The sequence below is a fragment of the Tupaia chinensis genome, unplaced genomic scaffold (assembly GCF_000334495.1).
Source record: "Tupaia chinensis unplaced genomic scaffold, TupChi_1.0 Scaffold000063_1, whole genome shotgun sequence".
Taxonomy (NCBI): domain Eukaryota; kingdom Metazoa; phylum Chordata; class Mammalia; order Scandentia; family Tupaiidae; genus Tupaia; species Tupaia belangeri.
In genome coordinates, this window is record NW_006159521.1 from 9,497,636 (window position 1) to 9,509,836 (window position 12,201).

At 35.3% G+C, this 12,201-nt stretch overlaps 1 protein-coding gene across 11 annotated transcripts in view; it reads right to left on the reverse strand.

The window, feature by feature from the left end:
* TCF12 (transcription factor 12) overlaps nucleotides 1–12,201 on the reverse strand; it is a 479,077-nt gene that overhangs the window by 67,205 nt on the left and 399,671 nt on the right. For all 11 annotated transcript variants that reach the window (XM_027766014.1, XM_014581899.2, XM_014581901.2 and 8 more), the window contains 3 exons: nucleotides 2,071–2,176; nucleotides 843–982; nucleotides 412–556 (listed from right to left, as the gene is read on the reverse strand). In XM_027766014.1, coding sequence (XP_027621815.1) covers nucleotides 412–556; nucleotides 843–982; nucleotides 2,071–2,176 — 391 coding nt within the window. The remainder of the gene's footprint in view (nucleotides 1–411; nucleotides 557–842; nucleotides 983–2,070; nucleotides 2,177–12,201) is intronic.

The window sequence follows — 12,201 nt, forward strand, 5'->3', positions numbered from 1 at the left end:
TATATATATATATATATATACATACATACACATATATAAATATTTTCTTTTGCTTGTTCTTAGGGCAAGATTTTTAATATATGGTGTGTGTACTCGCTGGAGAGACAGACAGAGAAAATGAGAAAACACCCCTCAGGGAGATGGCCATACTGCAATCCCTTCTGCTCCATTCTCCTCTTGGGATTTTGGGTACACATGCATATGCACTTGGTGTGTTTCAAGCTGTCCAGTCCAGGACTTGAACCATGGTTGGGCAGGTAGGAATCCAGTGCACCAACCACCATGCCACCTCTTGGCCCCCTTTTCTTTCATTTTTAACCTCAATGCCGAAAAAGCATATTGAAAGACAGGCGATTTATTAAAGCGCTCCAAATTAGGTTTCAGGAAATTTTGCTAAACCCCACAGCTTACCTAGAATGCTATCTGATCCATTGATGGGAGGAGTGTGTGAGGCAGCAACATAAGGTGAACTGCTGGTACTGCTGCGATGAAAACTGGACATTGGTGGAAGACTGGTGTTTATGTCTGTTGGTGAAACTGAGTGTGGAGGATAACTCTAGAAAAAGGGGGAAAGAGACATTATCTATTACACATGTTTCTCTATTCACATACAAGGGACAATTACCATAAAAGGTTAAAAAGAGCACTGTAAGTTAGCAGCTAAATTTAAAGTATGACTATTGTTATGTACTTTCTGAAAAGGCATGCTAAATGCAGTAAAGCCTACAAGTACTTCAAACATCATAAGTTTTGGCAGAATCAAAATTTTACACTTGCAATCCACAAAGAAACACACGTGAGGACGAAGTGCTCTGCACTCTCGTCGTGTGTCAATAGCCTACCAAGCGGTCATGTGAATGAAGGCTGCCATAACTATTGGACTGAGACATGTGGGAAGTGGAGGTCCCCAGAATTCCACCAAAACCAGGCTGGCTCATCCCATTTGATGAACTCCAAAGGTCAGAAGAATTGTGGGTCCCATCTAAGACAAAAAGAGAAATAAAATTTTCCTTAGCTAAAATTTTTTTTATTTTAATGATGCTTATAAAAAGTTAAAGGGTATCCTCCAAATTTTCTTTCTTTCCTCTCTTTCAACTTAGTCTTCTATCTAGTTTTCTTTCCTCTAAACTGTAAAATTACTATTTAAAGTTTACTGTTTACAAAGAGCAAGTTTTATAGAATAGGGGGAAAAAAGTAATCCAAACTATAGTGGGTAGGTAATTATATATATATATAAAAAAAAGCCAGAAGAATTAAACTTGTATTAAAGAAGATGATAAAAATTCCAAATTCGGAGATAGATTGGATTTAATTTTTGGTAGATGATATGCCCATAAATACACAAAATTGCTCTTAATTCATAATAGGCAGTGTATGCATACATTGTATCTGACATTTTAAAACTGGAACAAAGGTTTGCAATAGTAACTTAGGTAACTGACTGATAATGATAATATTATAGTCAGCCTTCAAATGAAGTGTGTCAGCAATGACTTTTCTCACCAACTGAAAGTCCAGGAATTATTTATGCAAAGCCATATACATATTATATATATATTATATATATATATATGCTTCCCATAGTCTAAAACCATAGGAGATCACATAAAAATGATTTGCTAGATACAAATGAAAGGAAATACAACACTTTTTCTCCTTTAATAACTTTGGTCTATGATATTCACTATTTATACTGGTAATTCTAGGTGTGATGTAAATCTGCAATTTAAATAAGAAACCAGAATTGTCAATAGCTTTGATACATTAAATTCTAACATGAGCAAGAACAGCTCTACTCATTTTTCTTAATTTAAGACCTTTATAAAACCAACGAACAAATACTGGATGGGCACTCTAATGGTTTGCTGGATAATGCCAACTAAATTGTAGTCAGAAATAAAAAATACTTGAAAACTCTAAAGCTAAATTTTAACTTACTTACTCTAAAAAACACCTACATAAATCATTTCTAAGTTTCTTGTGTAAGTATTCCTTCTCCTTAAACTTAAAAATACTGGCTGATATACAGATGACTATAGTAGGATTTGACAACTATCTGGGAGTACACACCTTGCATAAAGAAAGTGCTAGCAAACATACTGGTTGGTGGCTTAGGAGATGGATAACTAGGAGATTCACGGTTGAAATCATCTGAATTTGGAGATGGTGCATACACCTTAAAATTAAACAGAAAATTTAATTAAAATATAAATAACCATCATTTACTTATATAAAATGAGCTCCACATTCCATAAAAGGCCCAAAAAGGCCTATCTAATATTTATAAAAGGCCTACCATAAAAGCAAAGAATGCTGTTCTAGTCCACCTAAATGATGTCAAACTTAGTCATTATGTTTTCCTTTTTAGCTGACTACTAGAGAAAAATACTACTCTGTACATCCCTGCAATGCATCTTGGTGTGACAATTATACCAAATCAAAGAAAGCTGTGTTGACTTAGCTTACAAAACACAAATCTCATAGCCTAACGTTTCAAAATCTGATGGAACAAAAACGTCCGTTGAATACAGCATGAAATAAAATTTGAGTTCATTAAATTCAATCTTTTTACTGTTACAAGATTTACTAAATAATATCAAAACCAGTTAATATGACTACCTTTTGTTACTATGAAAAGTTAACTGTGAATGACATAGAATAATAATTCAGTAGGGAAAGCAAATAAATTAAAACCGAATTCAGCTGAGGGGTTTTAATTCCTTATTTTCAAGTACACTTTCAAGTCTGGCACAGCTTTAAGAAAAATCTTATTTAATTTGCTAGAGCAGTATTAATTTCCTTTGGTAAACCTTTGCTTGAGATAAGCAAACTGCGAACATTTTGAATTAGCAAACACCTAACATTTGCATTCCTTTGGAAAACTAAATGGGCAGCTGAAGAACCTTAATGACCAATACATGATCACACTACTTTCCTATCTACTGAAACCAAGAAAGGAAAACAAATTACATTTAAATAGATGTCTGATCTGTAAAAGTAAACAAGGAGTCAGAAAGAAGGAAAAGGTAAGCTATCCTTTTTTTTTGAAAGAGATTTTTGTTATCGGGTGCAAACGCTTGCCACAGAGACAGAGACAGAGTAAATCATGCCCCAGGGAGGATGGGGGGTGGATGGGGGTGGGAGAATGACCCTGCCGCAATCCCTCCTCCTCCACTGTCCTCTTGCAATTTTTGGGCGGGTGATGTGTACACACACACACACACACACACACACACACACACTCTCTCTCTCTCTCTCTCATGCACCCTGTGTGAATTTAAGCCGCCAGTCTGGGGACTCAAACCGTGCTTCACTACATGGGAGTCCAGAAATGTAACCATTATGCCATCTGCTGCATGCCCCCGCCTTTTTAAGAGAGTTTTTTGTTACAGGGCTCTCCAGAGAGAGAGAGAGACAGACAGAGAGAAATCACCACCCGCCCCTGGCATGATGCAATCCCTTCTCCTCCATTCTTCTCTCAGGATTTTGGGAACGCAACCACACATGCCTGCTGTGAGTTTCAGGCCACCAGGTCCAGGACTTGAACTATGGTCAGCCTGTGGGAGTCCAGCGACATAACCTTTACGCCGTCTGCTGGACCCAAGGTAAGCTATTGTAAGGAGCATATAAAACAATTTTAAGTTTGATAGGTGGTACTTCCATTAAATTTCACAGTGAAATAAAAATTCTAAGAGTTCACATAACTGGAAGCAAGTAATTAACATGAAACTATAGGAGCATGTACTAAGAAAAATTACACACATTTATTTGCATAAGCATAGGGAATATCTGGAATGACACATAGGAAACTTAATAATAGCACCTCTGGACTCAGAACCGGGAAGGAAGGCTTTCATTTTATGCCCTTCTACATAATTTGATATATATATATTTTTTCCTGAGCGTATATTTCTAAAGACTAATAAAAAAAAAAGTTAAGGAAGCACACCAAGATTAAAATGGGGGCCAAAGTTTCTATGTACATTAATTATCAATTATATTAAATTTTTCTCTGAGGCACTTACTGTAAAGACCCCTGGCAAATTACCTGAACCTTGTAGAGACTCAATTTCTTTGCTTATAAGATGGTGCTAACACTTCCCCCATGGAGGGGGGAGGATGACAGAAGGTCATAGTGCATACAAATGTTTAGCACTGGGTCTTGTACAAAGTGAACAGTCACTGAGTATTAACTAACATTATGTTTCTATTATCTCAATAAAGAACACTTAAACTGTTAAATACTGTCCATGTTTAGTCCTAGAATGTTGTTTTTTATAGTTTTTTTCTGACATGACCATACCTAAACACGTAATTTATTCTAAGTAGTAGGCTAAAAAGTCTGTTTTCATATTTCTTGCTAGTCCTGATAATATTAGCACAGATATATCTTTTTTTTTTTTTTTTTTTTGGGGAATTTTTTTTTTTTTTGCTATAGGGTGCGTGCGCTTGCCAGAAAGATAGAGACAGAGAGATAGAAAGTGAGAAATCACCTTCCCAGGGGGATGGCCACGCTGCAATTCCTTCTCCTCCATTCTCCTCTCGGGATCTTGGACATGCACACACACCCGCCCGGTGTGAGTTTAATAAGACGCCGGTTCCAGGAATCAAACCGTGGTTGGCTACATGGGAGTTCACTGACATAGCCATTATACTAACTGCTGGTCCCAGCACAGGTATTTTTTTTAATTGACTGGCATTTAGGTTTGTTTTCTACCTTTCGTATCTCAGAGGTAATAAACACAGATCTGGGGTAAATGAGAAGTTTGAGACAAAATATATTCCTAAGAATTATCCAGAGGGCTCCTAAATAGTTGAATATGGCAGATAAAATGGTTTGCTTGTTATATCTATTAAACGTAATGTTCTAGTTTAAAGCTCTTTCATAAAAGTTGTGTTAGAACGAAATAATGAGGAATATATAATTTATTTGGAATGCAGACTGATGGACAGGTAAAGTTTTAAGGAAAGAAACTTCTACATCTTCTTTCAATCAAATTTCAGCTTCTAAACTTTAGCCCTCAGCCTATGTCCTCCACCCTCTCTGTATATAGATTTCCCCAAGCCAAGCTAAAATCACAGACAACAAAAAATAGAATAAATCCATGGATTAAGCCAGAAAATACAAATGAGAATTACATTTAGAAGACAGTGGATAGGACCAGCAGGTAGCACAGTGGTTAAGGATGCTGGGCTCCCACATGGTGACCACAGTTTGAGTCCTGGACCTGGCTGCTTGCTTTCTCACTTTCTCATTTTCTCTCTCTCTCATTCTGTCCCTCTCTGGTCAAATACTAATAATTAAAAAAAAGTCAAAGTCAGTGGCATAGTGGTCAAGGGTGCTGGACTCCCACATGGCTGACCATGGCTCGAGTCCTGGACCTGGTGGCTTGCTTTCTCCCCCTCCCCCCCCATTTCTCTCACTCTGTCCCTCTCTGGTCAAATTAAGATAAATAAATAAATAAATAAATAAAATAAAGTTAAATATAGTAATTCTTTAAAAAAAGAAGACAGTGTCAGAACATATGCTTTTTATCACAAATGCGTATTACTGTACACAGCATCCTTGTGAAATATAACATTCTCTAATTCTACCCAGGTTATAGACTGAAATGGTATACAAGCCTCACATACAATTATGAAAAACTATAGTTCTGATATATTTCACACAGAAAACCCTGCATAAATTTGTCAGTTTAAAAGATCTCTTATGTGTCATCTTCTATTATCTGTCCTTACTGCCATTCAATTTACTGAATTCCATACATGATATCTTTACACTTCTAAATTTCTTAAATGTTTGCAATTACAAAGAAAGCAAATTCTTTTAGACTCAGTTTCACTGACTTACAAACTGCTACTGAACAGAGGAGAATATGCTGATCAGATGAAGGTTAATTAATGGTGGCCACTGAAAGCAAGAAAACCAAGATGCGCCAGACAAAAAGCAGAGGAAGACACTTGTCTAACCTTAGGTAAACATTCTGAAGCTGAACAGAGGAAATAGCATTTTAGAAGTAAAGCTTGTTTTTAATGCTGGTCTTTATAAATATTTTGAAAAAAAAAAAAAAAACTGGACTTCTAAAGAATAGAGTTTAAAAACAAAAATGGGAAAAATCTGACAAAAAAACCTTACACTACATCACTCGTAACTTAACATAAGATCAAAATTTTTATCATAATCAAAACGTTTTGAAATACATGGCTCTCAAAGAGGCCCATCTAATAGCATTTCTAATACAGGCTAAATAGCTTTACTTTTTGTATCTTATCCATAGCTTGCAAAAACATAGATGCAAAGTTATGAAGCAGCAGTTGTGCCAGTCTTGATTTTTCAGATCAAAGAGTTCTTGCGGCAAAGCACTACTGATGTGGTCTCAAAGACTTTATTAACTCCAGATGCAGGGAAGTAGTCAGCCAATTCCACAAAAAGAGCAAGTCTCTCTCAGTTACAATCAGTACTGGCCACAAATTAAAACCAGACTGCTTATGTCATCTGATCACCTGCACATAAATGCCAGTTTTTTTTTTCCCTCCTAGTTAATGATCTAATCATGTGTTTAAATCTCAAGGATGATTTTGTATCACAACAAACAATTTTAAAATTAAGAGAAAGGAGTATGTATGCTTTAAGATGATTAAAATCCACCACAGGTAAAACTATTTTAAAGAGAACAGAAAAAGGTCTAATTAAGGAAGTAATTTAAAATGTTCTACTAAAATGCAAAATACATGAATTTTCTTAAAAATGTTTTAAAAATTCACCTTATACATTCAATCACTATATATTATCACAACTTACAAAATGAATTTTAGAATTCTAGCCTTTATTCCAGAATGCCAGACTCACAGTAGCTATCACAGGACTGTCTTCCTTCCCAAGCACTTACATTTTTCCCTCCAAGAATGGTGTAAAGAGAAATTTTAAATGTCTGGTGAATACTCTTCTAGATTGAAAGCTATAACTGAAAACTTAATAGATACTTCCCTTTCACTATTAAGTCTGACTGAAAAGAACAAGCCCAAATTTATATCTTGAATGTTCTCATCCCACACATCCCAAAGTCACTTTTAAAAATAAGTAGCATACTTTAGGGATAAATCTTTACAGTGATTATTACATAACTATCCTTGAAATATTTTAGTTCACACCACCAACTGGAGTCAAATGGGCAAAAGACAGATTCCTTTTCCCTGCTTGGATGACTCAGTTCAGTGGCAGGGATAATGCCATATTTCGGGTGGGCCCAACTCTTGAGACTAGAGCTGTGTTGTGCACAGCTCCTGATTCCAGTGCATTCTTCCTCTCTAATACTGGAAATATCCCTGGGAGGCAGAGAGGCATAATGACTTTCTGATAATTACTGAAAAAAACATTTAGAAAAGTAAAAGCTTTACTTAAAACAAAACAAAACAAAACAAAAAACAAAAAACACTTTTCTTTTTATCTACTCATATTCTGTGATAACACAGAATTAAAGAACAATGTCATTCCCCATACTTTTCAAAACAGATCCATAGCCCTGTGATGTGAGGTGGTTGATATTTTTAAATGTCCCAAGTGATGAAGAGATGAGAATTTTCTTTAGTATGTGAGAATAGCTATATATTCTTAGTAAGAATGCTTACTTAGAAAATGGATGAATGCTTTAGATGAGCACTGTCCAGAGGTTTCTGTGATGATAATAGAAATGTTCTAGCCATATCTGTACTGTAGAGTGCAATGGCGTTAGTCACATGACTATTGACCACTTGAAATGTGGTCAGTACAACTGAGGAACTCAATTTTAAGTTTTCTTTTAATTAATTCAGTCATATGTGCTAATATACAAGTTCTGAAGCAGCACACTGAACAAGGAAGGCTTATTCTCTCTCTTACTTAGTAGTTTAAGATTATGTAAATTATTTTGAGTGAAATATTCTAGAATTCTCACAAGCACCAAGGTCTATAAAAACCAAAATCTGACTAAATTCTCCAACTTGTTGGGTACACCTTTACCTAATTTGGAATAAGTAACAAAAGAAAAGTGTATCCTTTTTTCTGATCATGTTCCAAAACAGAATGACCAAGAATTCACTATATATGGGATTCTATGACCTCTTTCGTCAAGAGTTTGAATAGCAGTTCTCTTTAAGTTCTAATATGTTCAATATCACTGAACAATTTAATGCATGTGGGGTCGGCAGGTAGCATGGTAGTTAAGGGCGCTGGACTCCCACGTGGCCTACCATAGTTCAAATCCCGGACCTGGCATCTTGCTTTCTCACTTTCTCTCTCCACGCCCCCCCACCCCTGCCCGTCCCTCACTGGTCACATTAAAAATAAATAAATAAGGTTAAAATAATAAAATAATTCTTTAAAAAATTTAATGCATGCTAATAGAGACCTCACATGTGAAACACCTATGCAAATTTCTTCACAATAATTTATAGCAACTTACCAAAATAATAAAACAACACAAAATTATTTTGCTAAATGGTTTTCCAAAAACCATTTCCTACACATATTTCATGATAATTTTGACAAGAAAATAAGATATCATATCTAGGACTAGCCACTTAATTTACCTGATATTTTATGTAATTATGTTTTGTATTAGATAATTAAAATTTTACAAGATTTTAGTTAAGTACCTAAAATTTGGGGTGGGGAAGTCTAGGTTAGTGGAAAAATAAAATCCAAACTCAAGTAAAATCTTGTATTTAAAAACTGTAATTAAGCCTGTTGGTCTCTAATTTTAAAAAGATAAACACTATAGGAGTCAATAGTCAAAAACTAAGGGAAAAAACTATGTAATTATTTTAAGAAATTTTTTTTAGTGTTTAAATCATTGCTGATTAATCTATGCAAGTTCTACACACAAACGGTACTACATAGAAACGATAGTTTATCCTATTTCTGAATTTTGTGGGATCTAAATTTAGTAAAGAGTCCATTTTAAAGGCAGTAAATTCTACTTTAATAACTTTACCCATTCAGGTAAGAGATAGATTTTTGAAGATATTAAATCGATGTCCAAAAACCATTTCCTGCACATACTTCTGACCAGTTGGGATCATTCTGTGTGAACATGGATCCTAGCTATCCCCTCAGATAAAAAGCATGTATCGCTAACCTAAGTGGCAACATTTTAGTTTCTGAAGTTTAGGTCTCCCCATTTTCTTCACTCCTTTTCTAATCAAAATTAAAACATGGGACCAGCAGGTGGCGTGGTGGTTAAGGCACTGGACACTCCCACATGGCCAACCAGGGTTCAAGTCCTGAATCTGGTGGCTTGCTTTCTCACTTCCTCTCTCTCTCATTCTCACCCTCTGTCTCTCTCTGCTCAAACTACAAAATAAATGAATGAATGAATAAAATAAATAATTATTAAAAAAAATTAAAACACAACCCCAAAGAAAATTACTTAAAATTTTATAAAAATCTGTAAAATAGCATTATAAGTTAAATATTCCCTAATATCTCCAAATATTTAAATGACAGTTTTGATAAAAATACAGATGTTTTCAGAACTTCCAATATTACATAAAACCAGCAAATTCTGCCATCAAGTCCAATCTGCTACTAGAGTTTTTTATGGTAACTCCGAGCCTATGGGGAAAATATGTACACTGTTCCAGTAAGACTACCACAAGAACTGAAACCACAAGACATCATAAAACATCTGAAGTACAAGGACTGACTCAGGGACATATAAACCATCTCTATGGAAGATTCTTTGCACTTAATTAGCTTGTTAAAGATTCAACTGCAGAACCAGCAGTTAGTGGAATGACTGTTGCTCGACTCCTATGTAGTTGACCGTGGTTCGAGCCCCAGAACCCAGTGGCTTACACTCACGCCCGGGCATGTATGCGTGTATGTTCAAGATCCCAAGAGGAGAATGGAGAAGAGATTGCGGTGTGGCCATCTCCCCTCAGGGGGTGATTTCTCGCTTTCTGTCGCTCTGGCGAGCCCACGCGCCCTATACAAAACAGACAAACAAACAAACAAAAAAACAACTCTCAAAAAAACAAAAAAATAAAAAGACTCAACTGAAATTTCTGTTAAAAAAAAAGGGGATAAATATATGTTTATATTTCAACTGTTTCCTCTATAAAAGGACCAATATCTTTACTCCAAAATAGAAGTAAAATACAGAAAATTACTTTTCGAGCAAAAATAAGATTCTAGTTTTGGGACCAGCAGGTGGCGTGGTGGTTAGGGGCATTGGACTCCCACATGGATGATTGTGGCTGGAGTCCCAGATTTGGTGGCTTGCTTTCTTACTCTCCCTCTCTCTGATCAAAATGGAAAATAATAGTAATAATAAAGTTAAATAAAATAACTCTTCATAAAAAAAAAAAAGAATTCTAGTTTTTAGCACAAAGCACCTTAAAATCAATTACTGCTTTTTCTATGTAACACCTGCAGTTGAATGTTACTGGTTTTTACTTGTGAGGAAAATTCCTTCTTAGGTAAATCATTTTTACTAATCTTAACTTAAAAATCACTGGTATATTTAACGAATTCTACTGTAACTGTCATCATTTTTCTAATAATCATACATTTTCTCTTGAGTGATAAACTATGGAATTCCTAAGGGAAAAGGCTGAAACTTGTGTGCTAGGACAAAAATCAGTGAGTATCACCTTTTAGTTGGCTATTTTAAAGTCGTTTAAATCCAACAATACAACTCCTGATCCCCCTTCTTCAACATGCTCATGAACAAGTGGAAAGGGACATAAATTTTTCTCTCCAAAAATATTAAGAAAGCTGACCAGTGATAACTTATCTTCTTGGCAGGAGCTAGGATTTTTAATTCACTGCTATCTGTTACCACTTGCGTTAAGAAAACTTTCTTGGGATTGTAACACTGTAGTCTCACACATTTTTGGTAAGGAGAAAAAAACCTGGGGCTGGCAGGTGGCGTTGTGGTTAAGGACGCTGGACTTCCACATGTACGACTGCAGTTTGAGTCCCAGACCTGGTAGCCTGATTTCCCTCTCTCTCTTCCTCCGTCCCTCTATGGTCAAATTAAAAATAAACAAACAAATAAAGTTACATCAAATAATTCTTAAAAAGAGAGAGAGGAAAAAAAATCCAATGCAGACTTATGCTAAGGTCCTAGTCATACTATATTCAGAGATTTTAAAAATGACTTCATGCTTTCCCTATTTTAAGTATGTTAGATTTAAGTGTACTGGGCTAACAGCCTGGGAATTTGAATTAATTTAATGGTACTTCTCTCATGTTAACTAGCAATAAATTCCTCAAGAACAGAAATGTAGCTCTATATATTCTTAGATTGGGTCTATGTTTTATTAACTGAAAATGTTAATTTGAAAAATAAATCTAGGAAGCACTTACAATGTAATTTCAGTTGTTATTCTAATTCTTACAAAAACTCAAATGGTACAAGTAGACAGGACATCCCATAATCAAGACCTAAACCATAATCATACCTAAACCAATTTGTAGTACAATAAATTCTATTACACGAGATGCACTAGTGTAATTTTCCCACATTTTAAAAAAATACCTAGAAATAGTTTTAAGTGTGTGATCTTAACCAAAAATCGGTAAAATATGGATGACCAAAGACATCAATCGGTAGTCATAAAATTGTTACTGTAATCCCATATGTAAAATATACTTATTTGTACAAATACTCTGGTGATTTTCCCAGTTACATTTCTTTCCAGTGTAGTATTCTTTAATATAAAAGGTGGTAGTCAAGATTAGCTTAGCTCTTTGCTCTTCTCAGACCGCCACAGAGACTCACTCACACGTCCTTGGATGTTAAAGGAGAAAAGCCTGGTCTTAAGAGATGGGTCTAGGTTTGAATTTTGACCTCAGCACTTACTAAGCTGGTAGGCCTTGAGCAAGTTACTTACCGTTCCTAACCCTCACTTGTAAAAGGAGAATGACATCAAAATGACAAAGAGTGCTTGTGAAAATTAAAGGAACACAAAACAAAAAACACATAAAGTCTCCAGCACAGACTCTGGCCCAGTACAGCCTTTACAATCTTATTAATTTCTGTGTCTTCTTTCCCAGACTCCATCCAACCATTTAAAATGTGTTTCTAGAATGAGTTGTAAAACTTGGATTTCTGTGTTTCTTCTCATAAGATTAAGATAATCTTCTGATAGAATAAAAAAACCTTCATGCTTGTACTTGCCACAATTTTTATACCTGAAATACTCTGAAACATCTTT